Genomic DNA, 24097 nt, shown 5'->3' on the forward strand with positions numbered 1-24097 from the left:
ATCATGTGTTATGACTGCTCTGGGTCCATCTGCAAACCCCTGCACTGTGGGACCCTCCTGGGCAGCAGAGCTTGTGCCCACATGGCAGCAGCTGCCTGGGCCAGTGGCTTTCTCACTGCTCTGCTGCACACAGCCAATACATTTTCCCTGCCCCTGTGCCAGGGCAATGCCCTGGGCCAGTTCTTCTGTGAAGTGCCCCAGATCCTCAAGCTCTCCTGCTCCAAATCATACCTCAGGGAACTTTGGCTCATTGTGATTAGTGCTTTTCTGTTATTTGGTTGTTTTGTGTTCATAGTTTTCTCCTATGTGCAGATCTTCAGGGCTGTGCTGAGGATCCTGTCTGAGCAGGGACGGCACAAAGCCTTTTCCACATGCCTCCCTCACCTGGCTGTGGTCTCCTTGGTTATCACCACCTCATTTTTTGCCTACCTGAAGCCACTTTCAATGTCTTCCCCATCTCTGGATCTGGCACTGTCAGTTCTGTACTTGATGGTTCCTCCAGTACTGAATCCCCTCATCTATAGCCTCAGGAACCAGGAACTGCAGGATGCCCTTAGGAAATTGATGACTGGATGCTTTTCAGAAGCAAAAAAGTGCCTTGTTTCTGCGGCATAGTTTGCTTAATGTCAGTCATGACAGGCCTAACTTGCTTTCCCAGGTCTTTGGTGGTGGTCAGTGGGTTCTTGTCATAATGTTGTGCTCAATTCAATTTGCTTATTCATCCCCCATCTCATTCACTGTATGCTTCTTGAGTTTGACCCGGAAGTCCTGTATACCAGGATTTGTGCTATTGCTATATTTGAACAAAATAAACTGCCTTGCTGTGCCTTGTTTCTGTGGGATCTGAACTCTGAGACCTGCATGAAGTTATCGGGGAGAAGAGGAAGCCAGTCCCAGCACAGCAGCACGGCCAGGGAGCAGCAGCACTTGCTCCTTTCAGAGCTGCTCTTCCCAGCTCCACACTCTCCTTCCCAGCCCTTCTGTGGGTGTAAGGCCTGAGTGCTCTGGCAGCTTGGTCACAGTCCTGCTGCGTGTCTGTGCTGTGAGCACAGGCAGGGACAGGCCATGGGCACTGCTGGGACACAGCTGGGCTCCACCACAGCAGTGCCAGCAGCAAAGGGCATCTCCTGAGGGCACTGCAATTAGAATCAGGTTTTATTCCATAGTTGCCACAGCAATAGAATCTAAGGGTCCCAGTGTTTTGCTTGTTCTCCCAGGGCTCAGTGGGATGAGTTCAGGGCCCCACTGTGGACTCAGGGGTGGGTCAGGTTTTGCTTGTTGGTAGACAGTGGCCATCAGATGGTGAATGGTCTGTGATGAACCTTCCTGGGGCTCTCCAGCTTGTGCCAGGGCTGCTGGCAGGGGAATGTTTGTCTGGAGGCACTTGGGAGCTGCCAGGAGAACACAGGGGACCTGCAAGGACAGTGTGTGCCAGGGGTCAGCAGTGAGTGGAGCTCACTGGGCACAGGCCTGTCCAGGCTGGGGTCACCCAGGGATAAAGGACTGAATGTCTGCTGTGACCCATGAGAGCTCTGCAGCCCCAGGGGACACAGCAGGGACAGGGAAAGGAGTGTGGGCAGTGCCTCCTCTGAGCCTCAGGGAACTTCCAGAGGAGGATCCAGGGCAGCCCCAAGGCCATCTGGCAGGCCTGGAACAAGGCAGGCAGCTCTGAGCAGCCTCCATGGCTCCAGCAGAGCTCGTGTGGGAGGGCTGAGTGCAGGGAGCACCATCAGCTGCCTGTGTGTCCCAGCTGGAGCAGCAGAGCCCAGCAGAGGCAGCCCATGGCCCTGGGCAGCACAGCCCCCGTGCTCTGCAGAGCAGCACCGCCAGCTCTGTGGGGCTGTGGGGAGCAGGGCAGGGGCTGCAGCAATGGCTGCTCAGGCCAGCACAGCCGTGATCCCCTGGGAAAGGCTCTGTGGGCAGCTGGGATGTGCCAGGAGAAGAGCAGGAGCCCTTGTGTGTGTGCACAGGAGTCCTGGCAAGAGCTGGGGCAGCAGGAGCTGCCTGAGGAGCCCCGGGGCAAACTCTCTGCTGCTGTCCTGGGCAGTGGGGCTGTCCTGGGGCTGCAGGAGATGCCAGAGCTGAGGATCTCCTGAGCATTCCAGACACAGAGTCACTGTCCCTGACCTCCATTGCTTCCCATTCTTGCTGCAAGGCCAGATAGGACTGGGCTGCTCTGCTGGGCTGGGGCAGAAGTAAGGAGAGGCTGGACTGGGCAGTGCCAGGGAGAGGATAACAATGGACCCTTGGTTATTCAAGTCCCTGCAGTGTCAGAATGGTTCCATGGAGCCCCAGTGTGTCACAATGATCTCCCTTATTCCATGGGCCCCCAGAGTGTCACAATGGCCCCTTGGCTCCACGAGGCCCTGAAGTGTCCAAATGGTCTCCACTGTTCCAGAAGGCCCTGCAGTGTCACAATGGCCCCTTGGTTCCATGATGCCCCACAGTGTCACAATGGCCCTTGTTTCTATGGGGCCCAGAAGGACCCCAGAAAGGTCTCCTTGGTTCTGCAGTATCACAGTGGACCCTGGGCTGCATGAAGCCCCAAAATGTCACAATGCTCTCCTTGGTTCCATGGTGCTCCACAGTGTCACAGTGTCCCTTGGTTGGTTAGGGCCCCATGATGTCACAATGGCCCCTTGGCTCCATGAGGCGTTGCAATGTCACAATGGTCTCCTTATCTTCATGGGGCCCCACAGTGTCACAATGGCATCTTGGTTCCTTTAAGCCCCACAGTGTCACCATGGTCCCCTGGGTTACACGAGGCCCTGCAGTGTCACAATGCCTCTTTGGTTCTATGGGGCCCTCAGTGTCTGTTTTGCTGGTGGGCAGTGTCATTACCAAAGACAGAGACACCAACTCAGGGAACAGTGTAATTTATTATAACACAAAACTGCAAAGAATTACAAAAGGATAAGCTCAGCAATGCACAGAATCATTAGCAAAGAATTACAAAAGGATAAGATCAACAATGCACCCAATCATCTCTACCAAAGATTGCCTGAAGGGATTTAGAAAGATCCATCACCAGTTACCCTCAGACTTTACCATCACCCAGCCCCACACATCAGCTGGGGAAGCTGTCACAGCCAAGGACTGCAGAGCCACTCTGGACACTGGGAATTCCTGCAGCTGTGTCCACCCACAGGTGAGGCTTCTAACCTCGCTGGGAGAGGACCCAGCTTGGATAGTGCAGAACAAACAAACTGACAGCTGTTCCACAAACTGAACTGTTCCACACTTCTAGTGCAGGAACATCTGGATTCATTCTCCTGTTTGGTTTCTCCCAAAGCCTGTCCATGGCTCCAGGAGGAAGCCTGGAGCCTCCAAGGCTCCAAGGGAGTTGACTTTGATCCTACACTCGCAAAGAAGGCCAGATGTGGCTTTGTCCAGTTTCTAAATACAGAAAGGTAAATCCATATTTCATCACAGCTACAAAGATCATTTTGTTAATTAGCAGATACAAATATAAACATTAGTTGGAAGGTTCATCTAGAGGTCACCTTTGGCTCAGGGCCTGTAGTTCAGGCCTTGGTAGTTCAAGAAGTCCTTTGACCTACAGATAAACTACAACTTTCATAACAATTCTTTCAATGATATAACCTTAGATTTAGGTATTAGGCATAAAGGCATAGCCTCTTGATCTTCAATTAAGTACTCTACAAGTTCATTACTCAGACCTGTAATTCACATTCCTTTTCAAACATGCCTCATTATTTGCTATTCTCTATGTTATCTATCAAATCTCCCTTTTTTCTTGAGACTCTGTCTGGGAATGCACCACCCCAGGGCCCCATGGAACTAAGGAGACCATTGTGACACTGTGGGGCCTTGTGGGACCGAGGGACCATTGGGACACTGCTGAGCCTCATGGAATCATGGAGACCACTGTGACATTGCAGGGCCTCATGGAACCAAGGGGACCATACTGACTGTGTGTGGTTCCATGGAACCAAGAGTCCATTGTGACACTGCAAGGCTTGTGGAACCAAGGGGCAATTTGACACTGCTGGGCCTCATGCAAGCAAAGGGGCCACTGTGACCCTACAGGACCTCATCAAACCAAGAGGCCACTGGGACACTGCAGTGCCTTATAGAACCAAGAGTCCATTGTGACACTGTGGAACCACAGGAGACCATTGTGACACTGTGAGACCCCATGGAGCCGAAGGTCCATTGGGACACTGCAAGGCCTCATGGAACCATGGAGAGAATATTGAGACACTTCACAGCCTCATGGAACCAAGGGTCCATTGTGTCACTGCAGGGCTGCATGGAACCAAAGCTCCATGGTGACACAGAGTGACCTCATATAATCAATGCTTAATAGTGACATTGTGGAACCAAAGACCACTGTGACACTATGAACCCCCATGGGAGCAAGGGGCCATAGTGACACTACAGGGCCCCATAAAACCAAGGGAACATGGCACAGGTCTGCCTGGTTTGGCCTCCCGGGGGCTACCTGACTGCTCCAGCCAACCTTGACATGTTGAGAGTCGCTTCTCATCTGCCACTGAAACACTGGGGCTCTCTGCTGTCCTTCATGTGGAAAAGAACTGTCCTTCTCCTCCAGGCACCCATGGCCAGAATTGGGATTTCACCACCACATTTCCTTCCATCCAGGGATTGTTCCCACAGCAATATTGCCTTGTACTCAGAGTCCACAAACAACTGTAATTCCTTTCAAAGGTCTTGTTGAGAGAGTTGTTTGGGGCCTTACACCTGCACTCACCATTCCACAGCCCACAACCCACTGCTCCCAGGAGAGCCACAAGCATCCTGTGAGGCCACAGAGCCCCATTCCCAGGGCATGGGAGTCAGGGCTTGGCTGTCCTGCTTGGCACAGCCCAGGCAGGACTTTCACAGTCACATTCCACAGTTCATTTCCCACCTGGACCCAGTGGTGCCTCTGCATTCTGCTTCCCCAGCCCCAGGGATGCTCTCCTTGTCTGCTCATTGCCCCCACAGTCTCTTGGCAGGGATGGCCTCAGTGGGGGCTGCTGACATCCTCAGCAACTTGGAGGTTGCTGCTGAATTTTACTTTTCCAGAGGCTTGTTCAGCCTTCAGATCTTCAGGAATTCAGTGCTTAAGGGCTCATTAACATTCAAAATAGCTTTGCCAGGCTTGGGGCCAGCAGAGAGGCTGTGCAGGGCTGGCCATTGCCGGGAACAGGCCCTGAGCCCTGCAGCAGGATGGAGCTGGGGCACAGCCAAACTCACCTGCAAACCTGGGCTGAGCAGCCAGGGCTGGCAACGGCTGGGGACAGAGGCTGGGCTGACAAATGTCCTGGGCCCCCTCCCTGCTCTGTCTGTGCCACCAAGGGCACAGAGCAGCCTCCTCTCTTGGCCACTTGCCTGTTTTCCATCCCTTCCCCAGGCCCTGGCTCTGCCCCACAAGCCCTGGGCTCAGTCCTCCCCCTGCACGCTCACACAGGCTGAGATGGACACTGATGGGTTTCTCTGCCAGCTTCTCTCAGCCCAGCCCAGCTCCCCCTCAAGCTCTCCCAGCTGCCCTGAGCTCTCTGCAGCACCAAGGGGCTCTCCCCAGCACAGCCCAGCCGCCTCTGGTCCCACAGCCCTGCTCAGGCCAGGCTGCTCTGGGCACTGGCCCCACGGCCTCAGCCCCTCTCCAGGGCACAGCAGCAGCTGCAGCTCCCAGAGGACTCAGCCCCACCGATGGGGGAATGTGCCTGGCCAAAGGAAGAGGAGGCTCCATGTGTCCCCTGCTCTCCTGGCCAGAAGATCCTGAGAGCTCTGCAGCCCCTTCTGCCATCCCATCTCCCCAGGCCAACATAACAGCCTTATGGCCCTCAAGAGCTGTTCCTGCTCTGTTCATTCCTGATATGATGAGCATAGTACAAAACTAACAAAAACATTGTTAAAGGTTCATTTATTTCACTTAAATACTTGAGACTCCTCACTTACATGAAGTCTCTGGGTTACAAAAGATGAAGGGATAATTAAATTGGAGAGAATGAATAATACCATTGCTTTGAAGACAACACCATCAGAAGCAGAAACAATGTAAATAAGGAGAGACTTGGCCTTGTCATGATGTGAACCAGGACCCAGTGACAGAGGAAAGCAGGTAGTCTGGGATAGTTGAAAAGCATCCAAAAATCAGTCCTCTGAGAGCTTTCTTGAGCTCCTGGTTCCTCAGGCTGGAGATGAGGGGGTTCAGTGCTGGAGGCACCACCGAGTACAGAACTGATACCACCAGATCCAGGGATGAGGAGAGATGGAAGGAGGGCTTCAGGTAGGTAAACATGGCAGTGCTGATAACCAGGGAGACCACGGCCAGGTGAGGGAGGCATGTGGAAAAGGCTTTGTGCTGTCCCTGCTCAGAGGGGATCCTCAGCACAGCCCTGAAGATCTGCACATAGGAGAAAACAATGAACACAAAACAGCCAGAAGATATCCAAGCAGTAATGACCATGAGCCAAAGTTCCCTGAGGCTGGAGTGTGCACAGGAGAGCTTGAGGATCTGGGGCACTTCACAGAAGAACTGGCCCAGGGCATTACCCTGGCACAGGGGAAGGGAAAATGTATTGGCTGTGTGCAGCAGAGAAGTGAGAAAGCCACTGGCCCAGGCAGCTGCTGCCATGTGGGCACAAGCTCTGCTGCCCAGGAGGGTCCCACAGTGCAGGGGTTTGCAGATGGACACAGAGTGGTCATAACACATGATGGTGAGGAGATAATAATCTGCTGAAATGAAAAAAAACAAAAATAAACAGCTGAGCAGCACATCATTCATAGGAGATGTCCCTGGTGTCCCAGAGGGAATTGTGCATGCCTTTGGGGACAGTGGAGCAGATGGAGCCCAGGTCAGTGAGGGCCAGGCAGAGCAGGAAGAAGAACATGCGGTGTGCAGGTGGTGGCCGCAGGCTACGGCGCTGATGATGAGGCTGTTGGCCAGGAGGGCAGCCAGGGAGATGCCCAGCAAGAGGCAGAAGTGCAGGAGCTGCAGCTGCTGCATGTCTGCAAATGCCAGGAGGCGGAAGTGGGTGATGGAGCTGCTGTTGGACATTTGCTGTGTCTGGCCATGGGGACCTGTTGATGGAGAAAAGGACAGTGACAAGTTAGGAGAGGCTGCTTTGAGCCAAAGCTGTGCCATTCCCTGCAGACTGTCCCGCTGGGAGTCATCCACCCTTGTTGCTTCTCTGGGAAAACCTTCATCCAGGTTCCTGCCTGAGCTCCACTTTTGCTGTCTGAGTGTGCCATGAGCAGCCAGGCCTGTGCGTGGGGCTCTCCAGGAGCCATCCCTGCCCTGCTGCCCTGGGATTGTGGCCATGGGGCAGAGGGACAAGGCTGAATATTCAGAATTTGTCAGGGGAATCCCTCCTAATGCAGAAAGGCTTGGTAGCATTTTCACTTGCAGTTCCACAGGATAGCAGGAGGGAGTTTTAAGGAATCTTTTCCTACCCACACATCATTCCTGGTTCTCTGAGGTCAGAAATCCCCAGCATTTCTGCTATACTCAGAGTTTGCCACTGAGAGATGTGAGAAGCAAAGGGATTCCCTGTGGCTCAGGGCAAGGTGAGGGGCTGGATGGGCTTGTTCCCAACTGCCCTGGGTTTGCACCTTTAATGCAATCACAGCACAATCACACTCCCCTGTCGCCCTGGGAAGAAACCAGACCCTGCTGAGAGCAGAGGGATCACTGAATGTCTCACCCTCTCCAAAGGTCTCTCAGCAAGGTCTCAGCCCCTCCTTCTGCCAAGGACACTCACTGTTACCTTGGCAAACCCAACAGCATTTCCTCACTTGTGGCATCTCTGCACTTCCCCATGGGGCATTCAGGGAACTCTAAGAGGCTCTGGCACAGATTTGCACCCAGGAGGGAAGCTCAGAGCTTGGAAGGACACAGCAAGGAGATCCCCAGGTGTGCTCATGATGGCATCTCAGGGAGGGAGGCTCAGCTCCTTCCCCTTTCCCAGGGACTGCTTTGCCCACAGCCCCACAGGTCACAGGGAAGCTTGGACACCCCATTCCCATGGACACAGCTGCCTGGGAGGAATCCCAAGGGCAGTGCCTGCCTCAGCTGCTGCAAAGCCCAGAGCCTCCCTGAGAGCACCAGATAACAGTGACAGTATCAGAGGAATGCAGAAACAAGAGAAGATGTTGTGGTGCTGTGCCTGAGAGGGCAGGGCAGGGACAGCCTGGCACTCAGGACAGTGTTCCCTGTCCCCAGCTGTGCACGGCACCTCCCACACACCAACAGTGCCCTCCTGCCCACAGCATTGCTCTGTTCAGCTCCCTCTCCTTCCCTCATCATCTCCCTGTGCTGCACATGTTCCTCCTGAGAGGAGCCTTGTCCCTGTCAGCGCTCACAGAGCCCATCCCACCCTCTGTGCACTCGCCTGGCCCTACAGAAACCTGCCTGTCTGCAGGGCCCTGCCTGGGGGAGGCTCTGTGTGCAGGTGGGCAAGGGCAGCTGGCAAGAGCCCTGCTGGGCCCTGCAAAGGTGCTGCTGCTGCTGTCCATGGGCTGAGCAGTGGCTGAAAGCCCTTGAGGAGGCTCCCAGCAGACACACTGAGCACCCAAAGGTACAGAGCAGGAGTTATTGTTCTTTGTGTCTGCAACCCTCGGCCCGGGAGCGTCGCCCCCCCGGGACATCCCACAGGTGAGCGGGCAGGGGGAGCTCGGCCCAAATATCTTGGGCGATGCCTGGGGTTGTTTTTGGGAGGGGGGGATTTTTGGACCTTGTAGGACTGCAGCACGTAACCCCAAATATCTTTGTTGGCTGCACGGTAGGGGTTTTTTGGGCGGGAGGGGCAATGGGGAGGGAGGGGGCGGATTTTTGGATCTTGCAGGACTCCAAATGTGACTTGCAAGTGCCCCCTTGGGGGCATATGGGGGAGTCCCCAGCATGTGGAATTTTTAGGGGATCCAGGTGGTCTCTGCTGGGAGGGATGGGATGGGATGGGATGGGATGGGATGGGATGGGATGGGAGGGGATGGGATGGGCTCGGGAAGGGTTGGATGTGGATTGGGGTGTGGGATGAAGTCTGGGGGAGGGGGATGGGTGGGATGGGGCCTGGGATGAGGCAGCCAAAGGTTGGAGGTGATGAAGCCGGGGGGACCCCACTCCTTAGGGGCTTGCGGGGTGTCCGGCAGCTGTGAGGGACTTTTGGGGTACCCCTGATCCTCCGGGGGTGGCGCTGGCAGCGGGGGACACGTGGCTCCGGAACCTCTGGACCCCACCTGCTCCCCCCCTCGCCCCCAGCGCCTCCCAGAGCGGAATTTGGGGAGAGGGGAGATGGGGGGCGCCCAGGCCGGGCCCCCCTTGCTGTCCCGGCAACTGGGGGCCGAGTGCGGGGGGAGCCCCGCGGGCATTGCCCGGCCCTGCCCGGCACGGCTGATGCCGCCCGCCCGCGCTGCGCACTGCTCCGGACTGGTGCTGCCAGTGCCGCGCGGGGCGGGGCCGCTTTGGGGACCCCCCAGGGCAGAGCGCTTTGGGCTGCTTTGGGGCTCTGGGCACCTGCAAAACCGGCGCTGGGCACGGCAAGAGCGTGTGGGGGCCGCTGGGGCCCTACTGGTGGCACTGGGGGCGCTGGGAGTCCCCCAGGCCGCGGGGTGAGCAGGGGGCGCGGTGAGAAGCGGGGCTGGGAGCCCAAATGGAGCGAGATGGGGATTGGGACCCCCAGAGTGGGCAGGAGGGGCCTGGAACCCCCAGTAGGGGAGGGGGTGTTGGGATTAAGGGAATGATGGTGCAAGGGTAGAAGAGCAAGGGAAAAAAGGGGGCTGTGACCCCCAAAGAGAGCGGGAGGGGGATGGGACACGCCAGTTGAGTTGGGAGGGGTCTGTGGATTGGGAGAAGGATGGGAAAGGGGAGGAGAGGGGAGGGAAAGGTGGGGTTGGCACGGAAGCAGGGCAGTTCCATGGGGCTCCAGCCCTGTCCCCCAGCATTGGATCCCTGCAGCAATTCCCTGGGGCTCTGGGGGAGGTGGATCTGCACTGGGGGTCCCCAAGCCCCCTGTCCATCCCTGGGGCTGATCGGGGGGTTCCCCCCACCCAGCAGCCAGTGCTGCAGCAGCCGTGGATCAGAGGAGGGTGGGGAATGGGGGTCTGGGGTGTTAGCAGAGGAGGAGCGGGAGGAAGAGGAGGGAGAGAGGAGGAGGAGCAGGAAAAGGAGGATCAGGAGAACCATGAGATTTCACCACCCACTGTGTCTGCAGCAACCCTGGCTCTGGGATCATTGCCCCCCCTGCATTCCACAGGTTACCAGGGAGGGGAAGCTCACCCCAAAGCTATCAGGGGGCTCTCTGGGAGGGTGTTAGTTTTTGAGGGTGTTTGGAACTTGCAGATTCTGGAAGTGAGTGCCAGATATCTTTGCATGCCCCTGGTGGGGATTTTTTGGGCCAGAGGGTATGTTTGGATCTTGCAGGACTCCAAAGCTGAGCCATAAATGCACCTTTGGTGGAATATTGGGAGTCCATTTGGGAATTGCTTGCTATCAGCAGGACAGGACATCAGTTTTGGGGATCCCTGAGAGAGCTGGGAGGGTGGAACGTTGTACTCCCCAAGTGGAGAGAGCAGAGAGAGGCAATACCGGAGCTGGGGGACCCCTGGCAGCCTGGAGGGGTGGGGGAGGCTGGAGATGAGGCAGGGCTGGGACACTGTGACACTGAAAGAGGTGATGGGGACAGGGGGAAGCCCCGAGTGCCTGGAGTGGGGGGAGCCTGAAGAGGGGGACCCTGGGAGCCCTTGGAGCCAAAGCACAATCAGGGAAGAAGGGACCCCTGGGAGCACTGAAACCCCACAGCATCCCTAATCAGGACCCAGGAGAAGGGGATCCCCAGGACCCATGGTAGCCCCAGCAGCTTTGAGAATGGGAAACCCCAGAACCCCAAAAACAGGAGACTGGAAAGGGGGAACTCCTGGGAGGCTTTTTCTGAACTCATTCTTATTTTCGGAGGATTTTATAGACACAAAACACCCGGTGACTTCTAGAGATAGACTTGGGCAGGAGGAACCCATAACCCAAGGCACTCACACCTTTCTTTTACCCAAACGAGGATTTCCAATTCCCAAAACTTGGCCAGATGGAGAAGGAGGAAGCTGCGAGGAAGAGGAAGATGCGCCAGGACAGCCAGGCAGGTGAGGAGGAAGTCACTGCCCCTTTCCTGCTCTCTTCTCCTCCATCTCCCAGCCCAGCATCACCCCTGGCTGCAGGACAACCCTGCTGCTGACTCTGTCCTGGTAGGGATGGATTGGGGGGATCTCCTTCCCCTTCCCTCTGGCATGGAGGCAAATCCCAAATCCTCTCCTTGTCCTTCCTTCCCCAGACAACAAGCTGAGGAGAGAGACCAGGGAGGACAAGTCCTTACGGCAGAACCTCATGGAAGAGGCCATTTTGAGCAGCTCCATGACCCAGGAATCCAACCGGGAGGAAAAGCCCCAGAGATGCTGCACAAGGAGGGGCTGCAAACCCAGCCCAGGGTGCTCTGAAGATCAAAGACCCACCCTGTGCCAGGAAGTTGGCAAGAGCTTCAGCCAGATTTCGGAGCTGGAAATTCCTGAGAAGCTTCTTGAGACCGAGAAGCCCTATGAGTGTGGGGAATGTGGGAAGAGCTTCAGAAAGATCTCCCAGCTTATGGATCACCAGCCGATCCACACAGGGGAGAAGCCCTACGAGTGTGGGGAATGTGGGAAGAGCTTCAGCCACAGATCAACCCTGATCTGCCACCAGAGGATCCACACAGGGGAGAGGCCCTATGAGTGTGGGGAATGTGGGAAGAGCTTCAGCCGGAGCTCCACCCTGATCCGTCACAAGAGGATCCACACTGGGGAGAGGCCCTACGAGTGTTCCGAGTGTGGGAAGAGGTTTCAGACCAGCTCCCATCTCCTCAGTCATCAGCGAATTCACACAGACGAGAGGCCCTTCCGCTGCCCCGACTGCAGGAAGGGCTTCAAGCACAACTCCACCCTCATCACCCACCGGCGCATCCACACAGGGGAGAGACCCTATGAGTGTCCTGAGTGTGGGAAGAGCTTCACCCAGAGCTCTAAGTTGACCAAACACCAACGGAGCCACCGGTAAGGGAAGCCCTGCGAGTGCCCCGGGTGGGGGAAGAGCTTCATGCACTGCTCCGTATTCATCCCCCATCAGAGGACCCTCATTGGGAAGAGCCCTGGTGACCCACACTGCCAGTGACCCAGTGTTGTGGTTTGACCCTGGCCAAATGCCAGGCACCTATGAAATCTGCTTTTTCTTCTCTCCCCTGCTGCAGCTGTGCAGAGGAGTGGGGAATAAAAACCCTAACAGACACACACACACACACACACATACAAACAGGGCTCATGAGTGGAGATAATGAACCAGGCAGGATGCAGTGAAGGGTAAAACAGGCTGAGAACTTAAAAGTGTCAAAGTGATTTACTGGTAACGTAACTCTAAACAGAATCAGAGGAGGCAAATGAGAACTAAATATAAGCTCTTAATACACTGTTTCTCTGCTCACCCCCTCCCTCTTTTCCACCAATAGCACAGGGGGTTGTGGTAGGCAGGGTATGGGTTTTTTTGGTCAGTCCATGACTAAAATTTCTTCCTATGTTTAGGGAGAGGAGTCCTCTACTTAGCCATGGGTCCCTCCCACTGGAGACAGTCCTCTGCAAACTTCTTTGCCGTGGTTCCAATCTCTTGAGCTGCAGCTGATGGAATCTGCTGCCCCATGAGTTGTCCACAGGGTTCAGAGCTCTGAGCCCAGGCCAGGCTGTTTCCATCCCAAGGAACAAGGCCTTTCCCTGCACTGGGACTCCCACTGGATCACAGCTTCCTCCAGGCATCCACCTGCTCCTCTAGCGTGAGCACCTCCCCACGGGCTGTGGGTGGATCTCTGCACCCCCCCTGGACCCCATGGGCTGCAGGGGGACAACCTGCTTCCCCATGGTCCTCACCACGGCCAGCAGAGGATTTTCAGCTCTGGTGCCTGGAGCACCTCCTCCCCCACCTTCTCCACTGACCTTGATGTCTCCATGATGTTTTTCCTCACATATTCTCACCTCCTCCTCATCCTCTGTCTAAAAAGAAGTGCTTGCTCACATTGATTTGACTTCTTCTTAAATATGATATCCCAGAGGTGTAACCAACATCTCTAATTGGCCCAGACTTGGCCAGCAGCATGTCCATCATCTTCAGAGCCATCAGAGATTGGCTCTGCTGGACATGGTGAAAACTTCTAGAACATTCATGCAGGACACACAGGAGCCATTTTTGTGCCCCTCCCCACCCACTAGCAAAAACTGGGCTAAGCAAAACCAACTCATGAACACAGGGGTGAGTTTTCTCCCAACCCTTCAGCCACTTCTTCAGGCCTACCACAACAGCTTTTGAAGGCTTTGAGTTTCCCCTAGATGCTAAAGATATCTTGCTGATGTTCTGGGCTACGCAAAACTAACATACTCAGGTTGGAAAGGCACCTGGCTGGTGGCTTCCATGTCCTCCTGATTCCCTGTGGCCACCTGGACAAACACAGGGGCAGGAACAATCCATCGGGACTCAGATTGACGTATGAAATTCATTGGGAAGAGCTGATTTATTAATGTTACACCCTGAAAATTGTTACCTGCTGTGTAATTGTTTCTTCTGGTGGCATCAAGAAATGATGGATGATCTTGGAGGTCTTTTCCAACCTAAATAATTTCCATCATCACCTTGTCAGAACAACCAAAGCTGAGGTAAAATAAAGAAATGAAACAAAGAGATCTAAAGTTGCACCACTTTACTGTGGATTTGGGGGTGAATGTGGGGTTGAGGGGAATATCCATGAGGATTTGGATGTTCTGGGGCTGCCCAGGCTGGGGCCAGGACAACAGTCTCATAGCTGTTCCAGCAGAATATGTCCACCTGAGCCCATCTGTTGTTCAGGAATTCTGGTTGTCTGTCCCAGTCCCTGGCCTGCCTCTCCCCATGTGGGGTGTGCCCCACAAAGTGCCCAAATCACTGCTGAAGTGCCTGAGCTGCTCCCAGCTGTGGATGTTCCTGTCTACCAGCCTCTCCTGGTAGGTGCCATGGGGGGTGGGAGGGGGTTTAGGGAATCCTGGGGGGATTGGGAGGGGCTTTTGTGGCTTTTGGGGGCATTTGTGGTGCTGAGAGGGAGTTTGGCAGGATCTGTGAGAGAGGTTTGGGGTCCTGGCAGGGCTGTGTGTCTTTGAGAGAATTTGGGTGTGTGTAGGGGGAGATGGGAATGGGGTTATGGTGGCTCTTGGGCCAATTTATATTGCAGGGAGCAGTTTTGGGGCATCCTAGGAGGAGCTGTTGGGTGGTTTGAGGGGCCTGGGAGTGGCTGTGGGGCTGGGACAGGTTTTTTGAGTGGCCATGACAAACCCAGACCCCGAAAGCTGCCACCATACCCCACCCCCCAAGGTGCTGCTGGGGTTTGGGGGCTCCATGTTGGAGTTCATCCTCCTGGCTCTGCAGGAGAAGGTGAAGGGTGTCCCCAGGGGTCATGTGTGTCCCTGAGAGCACGTGTGATCCCCCATCCCAGTGTCCCCCCTTTTCCCTCCCCACAGGGCTCCTGACCCAGCTCCTGCTGCCCCCAGGAGGGAATTTGGGGAGAGGGCAGAGGGGGTGCACAGCCCCCACTGGGGGATGACCCTGAGCCAGCGCCCTTTGTTTAGCACCAACCTGGGCTTGGGGCTGCAGGAGGAAGAGGCTGATGGGAAGCAGATCCTGCAGGTGGGACAGTGCTTGGGGTCAGGGCAAGGTCCTGCCTTGACCCCGAGGTGCCAGGGGGGACCTGGAGGGACAGGGGACCCTGCTGTGCACAAGCAGCGTTGGACTTCTCTGGGGGGAACTGTGAGGGGGGCTGGGGCAGAGTGACTTCCCCAGTGACCTCTCACAACTACCCTGTGATGTCACAGCCCACTCTGGGATGTCACACAGCCATCTTGTGATGTCAAATCCCTCTCTGTGGTAGGACACTACCTCCTCTGTGATGTCACACAGCGAGTCTGTGATGTCATGGCTGCCCTGTGATGTAACAATTGCCTTGTGATGTCACACAGTTCCCCCCTTTGATGTCTCAACCCACTCTGTGTTGTCACTACCCATTCTGTGATGTCATGGCCCACTCTGTGATGTCACACAACTGCCCTGCAGTGTCACAGCCCGCTCTGTGATGTCCCACAGGCAGCTCTGTGATCTCACAGCCCACTCTACCATGTCCCATCACCATCCTGTGATGTCACACCTCTCTGTGATGTCACACAGCCTCCTCTGTGTCACAGCCTGCTCTGTGATGTCACACATTGACTCTATGATGTTGCAGCTGCTCGATGTCCTCACACAACCCATTCTGTGATGTCACACAGCACCTTTCTGACATCACAGCTGCTCTGTGGTTCTATGACACAGCCAGAGAGGTGTCACCAAAAATTCAGTAAAATAAAAACCTCCTTAACCCCAATGCAGCATTAAGCAGCAGCATTTTTTATTTGGCCAGATGCACAGGGAAGAGCTCCTCTCAAAGCTGTGCATGCTGAGCACAGGAAAGGTCCTGTTTATAGCCTGTACTTTACATACATATTCAATGACTGTCCCAGAATAAACTTACATATGATAATCTTTCCCCAAAATTATTACCATATTTTCCCCCACCCTTTGCACATCTGTTCTTCTGTCCTGGGGCTCTCTTTGGTGGTCCCTGGTGGTTGGTGACCCCAAAGCCATACCTGACTGCCTGGTGAGCTGGTAGAAGTTGGCACACCTGGGCTGATTGCTTCCTACACAATAAGCATTGTGTGGTTCCAGGGGCCAGGGGGTTCTGGAGAATAAACATTGTATGAACCCAGCAGGTGCAAATGATTCTTCATCTGGCAACATTCCCCCTCTTTGAGGCTTGGGAAGCTTCTCTTCCCTTCAAGCCTTCACAAGCCTCACTCTGCTCTTTTACTCACATCCCGTGAGTTCCTCAGTTGCATTCACAGTTGTGTTCTTTACACAGCTTAAAGCAAGTGTCATAATCACAATTATTACTGTGATCCCAATTATACTTTACAAAAGTAAGGCCAACCAAGCAGTCAGAGAAAATCCAAGTCCTTTAAATAATTTATTTAACCAGTTACTTTCTAATCCTCCCCTTAATTCCCTGCTGGATGCAGCAACCAATTTTATCCTCTCTACCTGATCATCCAATTCAGCATCACATTTGGAATGTGCACACAAGTGTTGTTGTTTCAATTCAAATATCCACATACTCCATGTAACAGCAAAAGATCTAATGACAGTTTGTTCTGTAAGGTCATTTTAGTTGTGGCTTGCAATTGTGCATTTATTTCAGTAAACCCCAACTGAGTTGCATTCACTAAAGTTCCCATTTGTACTCCAATGGTGTGTGTTTGGTCTGTTCCTAAAGAAAGATCTCTGAGGAGTAAAGATGGATTCTAAAATCCATCCCACTGCAGTTCCCATGCTGGGATGTTTCCAAGTTTCATCCCCTTTAACCTTTCCCCACAGCTGGGTTCCCAGGGGTGATTCCTTCCACAAGGGACATAACCTTAAAACCCCAAGTGTCCATTGTGCTCTTGATTCCCCCAAGGGCAAATGTGTGCCCCAAATTCCATCACTTCCCACCCACCCTAAGTGAACTAATGATTTCACCATGTCCTGCTGACAGTCTGTGTCTCGCCAAGCTGAACTGTTTGTTAGGTGAGACCTAACAGGTGTCATTAAGAAAGACAGAATAATTTCTACAGACACATCCCACCCTCAGAGCCTGGGCCACAGCCATGAGCCACTGTACCTCAGGATTCCAAACAGTTCAAGTGTCTATCCAAATGCAATTCCACTTTTCCTTTGCCCTGGGATCCTTTGGCCTTGGCCTTATTAAATCAGGCTATTTTATACCCACCTGGAAGGGGTCCTCTGGGAGGCCTGGGCTCCCTTCCCAGTCCAGACACCACTGAACTGGCTGGATATATTCCCACTGTCCTGTCTGAGGGCTATTCCATACTTCTGGAATTTGACATCCCCAAGGGGTGTAATCTGTCAGCCAATAGGTATTTCCTGAGGTGATTTCCAGATCCAGTTTTGAGATATTACAATTCTCAACAGTATCGTTCTGATCTGTAAGAATTCCTTTGTAAGGAATATTCTCCTTCCATCCCTTTCCATTTGCCCTGGGTGCTATTTCCTTCCCACACGTGTTCCCAGATTTTTGTCAAAGCACTGACTAAAGCTCCCCACGGAATTGGATTTTCTGCAGAGAAAATGTGTTGGCAAACAAGCTGTTATAGGGGTTACATTCTGTAATCTGCAAAAATCTTGCACTAACTTTAAGATCACATTCCCCTCCCCAGAGGTTAACAACATAGTTTCTATTGTTATTATAAATATGCAATTAGTCATCATCTTCATCTAGATCCAATAAACAGTATCCCCTTAGAAACTCATATTTGATACCTAAAACAGTAGTGTATATATATATATATATAACCTGCAGGGTCCAGGGTATCAGTCAGTTTTCTCTCTGCTGTATTTAATATGTGGTTGCTGGTTTTACCTGCGTGTGATGAACCCAGGGTTCAATTCCTTCCACCCTGAGGGCAGTGTAGGTTACCAGGAGAACTTGGAAAGCTCCTTTGCACTCTTCCTTCAAGGGTTCAGAGCTCCAACTCTTTACATACACAAAATCCCCAGACTGGAATGGATCAACAGGGACATCCACAGCAACTGGTCCTGACAGGGTTATAAACCACCTTTCCTAAAGAAACCAGGTATAGATTTAAATCTGTTTCTCCCTTTGGATGGATTTCTCCAGGAACTGATGGTGTTTGGTACAGCCAACCCTACAGCAATTCACTGGTTTTGTCCCTGGCTGAATTCTGACTCACAGAAGAGCCAGAGGAAGTGTCTGTGGCTGTTTTGAAGAGGTTTCCTGGCACATTTTCCTAATTTGTTGTTTCAAATTCTGATTCATCCTTTCCACTTTCCCACTCACCTGTGGTCATCAAGGGCTGTGTCAGTCCCTTTTTATACCCAGGGTTTTGCTCAGCTGTTGCACCACATCTGCTATAAAATGGAGGCTTCTCCCTGAAGACAAACCAAGTTGCCACCAAATCTTGGTATGATTGATTAAGCATAATATTTACCACTTCCCTGGATTTATTGGTGCGACAGGGAAAGACCTCTGGCCATCCAGAAAATTTGTCCACCAATACCAAAAGACACTGATTCCAAATTTGTCTGGGTAATTTGGAGAAATCGATTTCCAGTAACTTCCAGGTGAATTTCCCAGTTTAACTGTACCAGGAGGTGGCCTTTTCCTGTTTATGGGATTGTTTTTAAATAAATTGAACAATTCACTGTTACCGATTTTGCAATTTCATTCTATCCCACACCAAGCAGAGAATTTCAGAGATTAGATATCCTGGACTCAGTCCCCCAGTGGGTTTTGTTGTGGGTTTTTTCCTTTATTTCCCTCATTACAAAAGGTAATTCATCCATCCCTCTTCATTCTTAGTGGCTTTTAACATATTTGGTAAACATTGATTTTTACAGGGTTCCACTCCCCTCCCACTCGGTTAGGGGGGTCTCACCCCACCTTTTAGCACCCCTTCTCCCATCTACCAGCCCCATCCCCCTGCTCCTCCCCCAGCTCACCCCAGAGCTCCTCACCTGTGGCCGGGGGACTCCCAGCGCCACCAGTGCCACCAGTAGGGCCCCAGCTGCCCCCACACGCTCTTGCCGTGCCCAGCGCCGGTTTTGCAGGTGCCCAGAGCCCCAAAGCAGCCCAAAGCGCTCTGCCCTGGGGGGTCCCCAAAGCGGCCCCGCCCCGCGCGGCACTGGCAGCACCAGTCCGGAGCTGTCCACCCTGGGTCCATCCCGTGCTCAGCAGAGCATCCTGTGCTCTGTCAGCACTCTCTGCTCCTTCGGGAAGGATTTGGGATTTATGCCAGGCACAGACACTGAACCTCACCCCAAACTGCCCCGGTGCCATTGCTGTCCCCTCGGCGCTGGGCAGCTGCTGTCCCAGGGGAAGCAGGGACACAAAGGAAGCCAAGTGCAGCCCAGCTGCCCGCGCTGATCCAGACGAGCCCCAGGGACAAGGTCCTGCAGAGCCACACGGAGCCCTCGGCTCCTGGCTGGGAACGGCTTGTGTTGTGGCTGCCCCAGCGGCCAGAGCGAGTCCTGGAGCTCCCCCAGCTCCTGCAGCAGGACCCAGGTTCCACCTGCTCTGCCAGGCCCTGGCCAGGGGCCAGCAGATCCACTGGCTCCGTGCAAAGGGGGAAGACAAGAAGAATGCATTGGATGCAGCCCCCAAGGACCTCGAGCAAATCGTTCAGGAACATCCAGACCTTGAGCTGATGTTTGCAAAGCTGCAGCTGGCAGAGTTCTGTGGCACAGGAGACCCAGCACAGGAAGAGGAGACCTACAAGGAGCTGCAGGAGAAACACCCTGAGCTTTAAAGGCTGCTGCACTCTAAATCTCTGCTGGAGAAAGTTCTTCCTTTCCAGGAAGGGATCCCGAGATGAGGCTAAAGCAAAGTTTGTGGCTGGTGACAAATTTCCAATTGCAGAGAAAGCAGAGCAGGGACTGCAGGTGGAGGCTGGAAGCCTGGGAAGGAGGAAGGGGTGGGGAAGCTGTTTTGTTAGGGTTTGTTTTAATTCTCCTCATACTGTGATTTGCTTAGAAATCAATTCCATTAATTTCCCTAGCTTGTGTCTGTTGTGCCCCTATCAGTGACCAGTGAGTGACCTCTCCCTGCCCTTATCCCAGCCCACGAGCCTTTCCTCCTGGGTTCTGTGTCCTGCACCTGTGAGGAGAGTGACAGAGCGGCTTTGGTGGCACCAGGCACCCGGCCAGGGCCAGCTCAGCCCAATAATCCCTGCAATTCATTCCCTCCAGGAAAGGTTCTTGAAAAGAGCAAACAGGACTGTGGAGAAGATTCCTGGAAAACTGAAACAGCTTTCAAGAAGTGAAAAGAAAAGGTAAAGAAACAATTCAAGATGTTTTCCTCTATTTATTTCTATGCTCCCCTTTTCCATGTTGCACTACTTCTCCATGCCATTAACTGCAAATGGGTCTCACCTCGAAGATCTATGACTTAGCATGTTTTAGACTCTCCGAAATACCATGAGTTACACAGTTTGTCTTTCCCCGTTCTGCTTGGAAAGCAATGCTGGAGACACAAGTGCAGTGCTTGGGTCAGGTATGAATTCTAGAGACAGGGAATGTGCTCCGCTAGTGTTTGACCCTCAGCAGGGACAATGCCCAGAGCAGCCAAGGGGATTGCTGTGCCACTGTGCAGCAGTCAAGCCTCTGGATGTGGGCTGAACACGGCAAAGTTCCCGTGTTTGGACAGACTCAGGGGCTGCCCCCGGGGGCGCGCGGGGCTCGGCCGTGGGGCGCGCGGGGGCGAGCGGGGAACAGACAAACGGCCACTCGGACAAACGGCCACTCGGACAAACGGCCACTCGGACAAACGGCCACTCGGACTAACTGCCCCGGAGCTTCAGTTGCAGCGGCGGCAGCGGCGGCAGCGGCGGCAGCGGCGGCAGCGGCGAAAGAAGATTTTCTAGGACCCTCTCCATCCCTTTATCCTGCTCCTCCTCTCCCTCTCCCCCTGTCCCACAGCCCCTCCCGGTGTCCCTTTCCCTGTGTCCCCTCCTTTCTCGCCCTCCCTCTCCCCCTTCCAGCCCGGGCCATGCCCCAGGCTCGCCCCCGGCCCCGGCCGGGGCTGCCCCCTCCCCGCCCCTGGGCGTCCCGCCGCGCTCTCGCCTCTGCCCGGCTCTGCCGGTCCTGGCTGTGGCGCTGCTGGGCGGGCATCAGTGGCTGGGTCTGGGGTGGCATCGCCACCCTTTGGCTTCGTCTGTCCCGAGCCTGGCCCCGGCCCCGACGCAGGGTCCAGTGCCGACCCCGACCACGGCCCCGGCCTCGACCCTGGCCCCAGCTTCGGCCCCAGCTTCGGCCCCAGCCCCGACCCTGGCCCCAGCTTCGGCCCCGACCCCAGCTCCGGCCCCGTTACCGGCTCCTCCCGGGGCCCGAGGACGACACACACGGCTCGGCCGCTCCTGTCGCCCGCGCTGCGCCTTCCCCGGCCCGAGCTCCGCCGCTCGGCAGTCTGGCCGCCGGCCCCGAGCCGCCCATGCCCTGTTCAGAGGGGGATGCCTGGCCCGGGGCGGTGCAGAGGCGGTCGGGGACCGTGTGTGGCCCCGGGCCGAGCGGTGACGGCCGCGTGTCGCCCGCAGGGAAGGCGCAGGAGGCCCTGCAGGAGCGGTACCGGCTGGGTGCGCTGCTTGGCACAGGCGGGTTCGGCAGCGTCTACGCGGGGACGCGGTTAGCGGACGGAGCCCCGGTGAGTGGCGGGGCTGGCGGCGGGCGGAAGAGGAGGAGGAGAAGGAGGAGGAGGGTGGGGCTCGGCAAGGCGGGCGGCGAGCTGAGCCCGCTGCTCTCTCCTCGCAGGTGGCCATCAAATGTGTGTCTCGGAGCCGCATCCATCATTGGGGCGAGTTGGTGAGTGAGCGGGGCCAGCGGCAGAACCCGGGCCGTGCCGGGCGGGGATAAGCCGGGGCCCGGCAGGGTGGGAGCTGCCAGGACGCCTCGAGGGAGGTAGAGCGGGCGTGGGGTGAGCGGGGGGCGCAGAGCATCCCGGGCTGGGTGAGGGGTCCCAGAGCCATGGCATGGCCTCAGCCCCACTGATGGCATCGTGTTCCTCCCGTAGCCCGATGGCACCCGTGCGCCCCTGGAGATCGTGCTGCTGCACAAGGTGTCCACTGGCTGTGCTGGTGTCATCCAGCTCCTGGAGTGGGTTGAGCTCCCCAACGACTACCTGTTGGTGCTGGAGCGTCCGGAGCGCTGTCAGGACCTCTGGGATTTCCTGGCAGAGCGGAGGTTCCTGCCGGAGGAGGAGGCACGGGGGATGTTCCGGCAGGTGCTGGAGGCCGTGCGGCACTGCACCAGCTGCGGGGTGCTGCACAGGGACATCAAGCCCGAGAACATCCTGCTCGACCTGGCCACTGGGCAGCTGAAACTCATCGACTTTGGCTGTGGCACCTTCCTCCAAGACACAGCCTACACCCAATTTGCAGGTGAGCCTTCCCAGGGGATGCTCCTGGGCATCTCATGGTCCAGCCTGGGTGTAGCACCAGGGCTTCTCCTATAGCTGCCAGGCATGGGATTAACTCTTCAGCCAAGTTACTTTTGGGTGGGGGTCGAAGGGGGCAGCTTGCAGCCCTGTTGACCACCTTCACCACCCACTCTGCCCTTGGCTGGGCTGGGGCTGAGGCAGTCAGTCTGACAAAACCCCAATGAGTGTAGCCGTGAGGGGTGTCAGACCCCATGCCCCAGCCAGTTTGGTAGGCAGGCGAGGAAGGTCTTGGACTGCTCCACTCCCCTTGTTTGCCTTGGCTTGTAATTGTTTTTCGGGGGCAATGCAGAGAGGGATGAGAGTGGTTTTTCCCACCTATGGGAATGGTTTTATTTTGCATGTCCTGGTTGGACCTCCCCAGGGCTTCTGCTGCCTCATTCCAACACCAGTGGCTTCTTTTCCAACCCCAAGTTTGTACATGAGTCACAGGTGCTGGCGAGAGGGCAGCAGGTCACCCTGTGTGCCACTGGTGCAGCCCCTGCATGCCCAGGGATGTGGGGTGAGGCTCTGGGAGCAGCAGCATCCCCTGATGAACTCCATCTGTATTCCACAGGAACCCTGTCCTACAGCCCACCAGAGTGGATCCACCTCAAATTCTACAACGGTGGGGCAGCAACGATCTGGACCCTGGGCCTCCTGCTGTACCAGCTGGTCGTCGGGAAGCACCCATTCAGGAGGGGCCAGGAGATCATCTGGGGGCGGATCTTGTTCCCACGACGGCTCTCTCAAGGTGGATCCTCATCTCTGTGGCACAGGGGGAATACCAGTGCTGGGAGAGAGCAGCAGGCTCATGAGCATCCTGCTCTGGCAGCTGCTGAGGAGGAGGCACATGTCCTGCTCTCCTGCTCTCCTCCAAAACAGAGAATGCCTTGGGAAGTTTAGGCACAGTTCTAGCACACCCAGCATGGCCTGGGCATGGGAACTGGGAGGGAAAAGTGGACAGGACCCTTCTCCAACTGACTGGCAGTTTCTGGTTTCTCTCCTCAGAGTGCCAAGATGTTATTAAGAGGTGTCTGTCCATGCAACCCATGGACAGGCCATCGCTGGAGGACCTCTTCAACGACCCTTGGATGCAGGGTGTTCGTCGGCCCTAGAAGATGGAAGAGATGCACGTGCACAGTTTGGTCCAGGGGCCTGGCAGGTAACAGCTCCACACATCTTTTGGCAACCAGAAGTAAAGCAAACCAGATGTTTTTTTGACCTGCCTGTAGCTCTGAGCAGGGATCATCAGGGAACTCACAGCTCTTGTGCTGGAGCTGAGTTGGAGATCTGGTCTGGCAAGCACTGGTGGCCACCATCCACCCTGGTTTTGCTTGTCCTGGTTCATTGTTGTCTGGGGCCCTGGGCAGAACACTGACAGCCTGGTGTGGCCCCCAGGGAAGAAGCAGGAGCCCCTGGAGATGCTGCACCAGGTGGAGCTGCACCTGGAGACACCAAAGAGGACTTCAAGGATGACAACCTCTTCCTTGTCCTGGTGACATGAAAGCTGAAGATGATTGACTTAAATTCTGGCAGCTTCTTCTCTTTGGTAGGGCTTGCGGGGATGGTCTGGGGTGATAATGAAATGGGAGTTGGCTCCTGGCCCTGCCAACAGTCCCCAGCACCCACTGTGCCCTGGGCTGGGGCTGGGGGCAGCCACCCTGACCAAAACAAACCCCCATGGGGGGAGCAGAGGTGGGACTCCAGAAGCTGTGCAGCCGCAGGTTTGTTAGGCAAGGGAGGAAGGGCTTGGGCTGCTCCACTGCCCTTGTTTGCCCTGGATTACCATTATTTTGGGGGAGCTATGAAGGGGGAAGGAAGAAAGCCCTGGTTTACCCCAGCTGTGAGTGGGTTTTTCCCTGGCATGGAGGGGTTAGTCCTTCCTTGAGCTCCTGACAGTGATAATGTTGGGGAACTTTTTTCTTGTTTCCACCTTTTCTTTGTAATCTCATTGATTTGCTGTTTGGTTTTTAAAGGAAGAGCTCTCACTGGTGTCTGGTCTGGATGGAGCAGTGCTGGGACCA

The 24097-nt window shown here is 55.1% G+C and overlaps 3 protein-coding genes and 1 pseudogene across 4 annotated transcripts in view; 3 read left to right on the forward strand and 1 right to left on the reverse strand.

Moving 5' to 3' along the window:
• The window catches only part of LOC146421072 (uncharacterized), a 61486-nt gene extending 49245 nt beyond the window's left edge, over window positions 1–12241 (forward strand). Inside the window, exon 2 of the mRNA XM_085047617.1 lies at window positions 11292–12241. Within this exon, the coding sequence (XP_084903743.1) occupies window positions 11292–12046 (755 nt within the window). The 3' untranslated portion in view covers window positions 12047–12241. The remainder of the gene's footprint in view (window positions 1–11291) is intronic.
• LOC146421070 (uncharacterized) overlaps window positions 1–24097 on the reverse strand; it is a 391077-nt gene that overhangs the window by 68680 nt on the left and 298300 nt on the right. The window lies entirely within an intron of this gene.
• On the forward strand, window positions 4–833 carry LOC146421073 (olfactory receptor 14J1-like). Its single transcript, XM_085047624.1, has one exon. The coding sequence runs from the start codon at window positions 4–6 to the stop codon at window positions 613–615; it is 612 nt and encodes a 203-aa protein (XP_084903750.1). The 3' UTR covers window positions 616–833.
• On the forward strand, window positions 6242–23239 carry LOC146421074 (serine/threonine-protein kinase pim-1-like; annotated as a pseudogene).

Source organism: Lichenostomus cassidix, unplaced genomic scaffold, assembly GCF_008360975.1.
Source record: "Lichenostomus cassidix isolate B80296 unplaced genomic scaffold, HeHo_3.0 HiC_scaffold_43, whole genome shotgun sequence".
In the NCBI taxonomy this organism is placed as follows: Eukaryota; Metazoa; Chordata; class Aves; order Passeriformes; family Meliphagidae; genus Lichenostomus; species Lichenostomus cassidix.

Coding starts and splice junctions, on each gene's coding strand:
- LOC146421073 (XM_085047624.1), top strand. CDS start 4: ATGTGTTATGACTGCTCTGGGTCCATCTGCAAACCCCTGCACTGTGGG.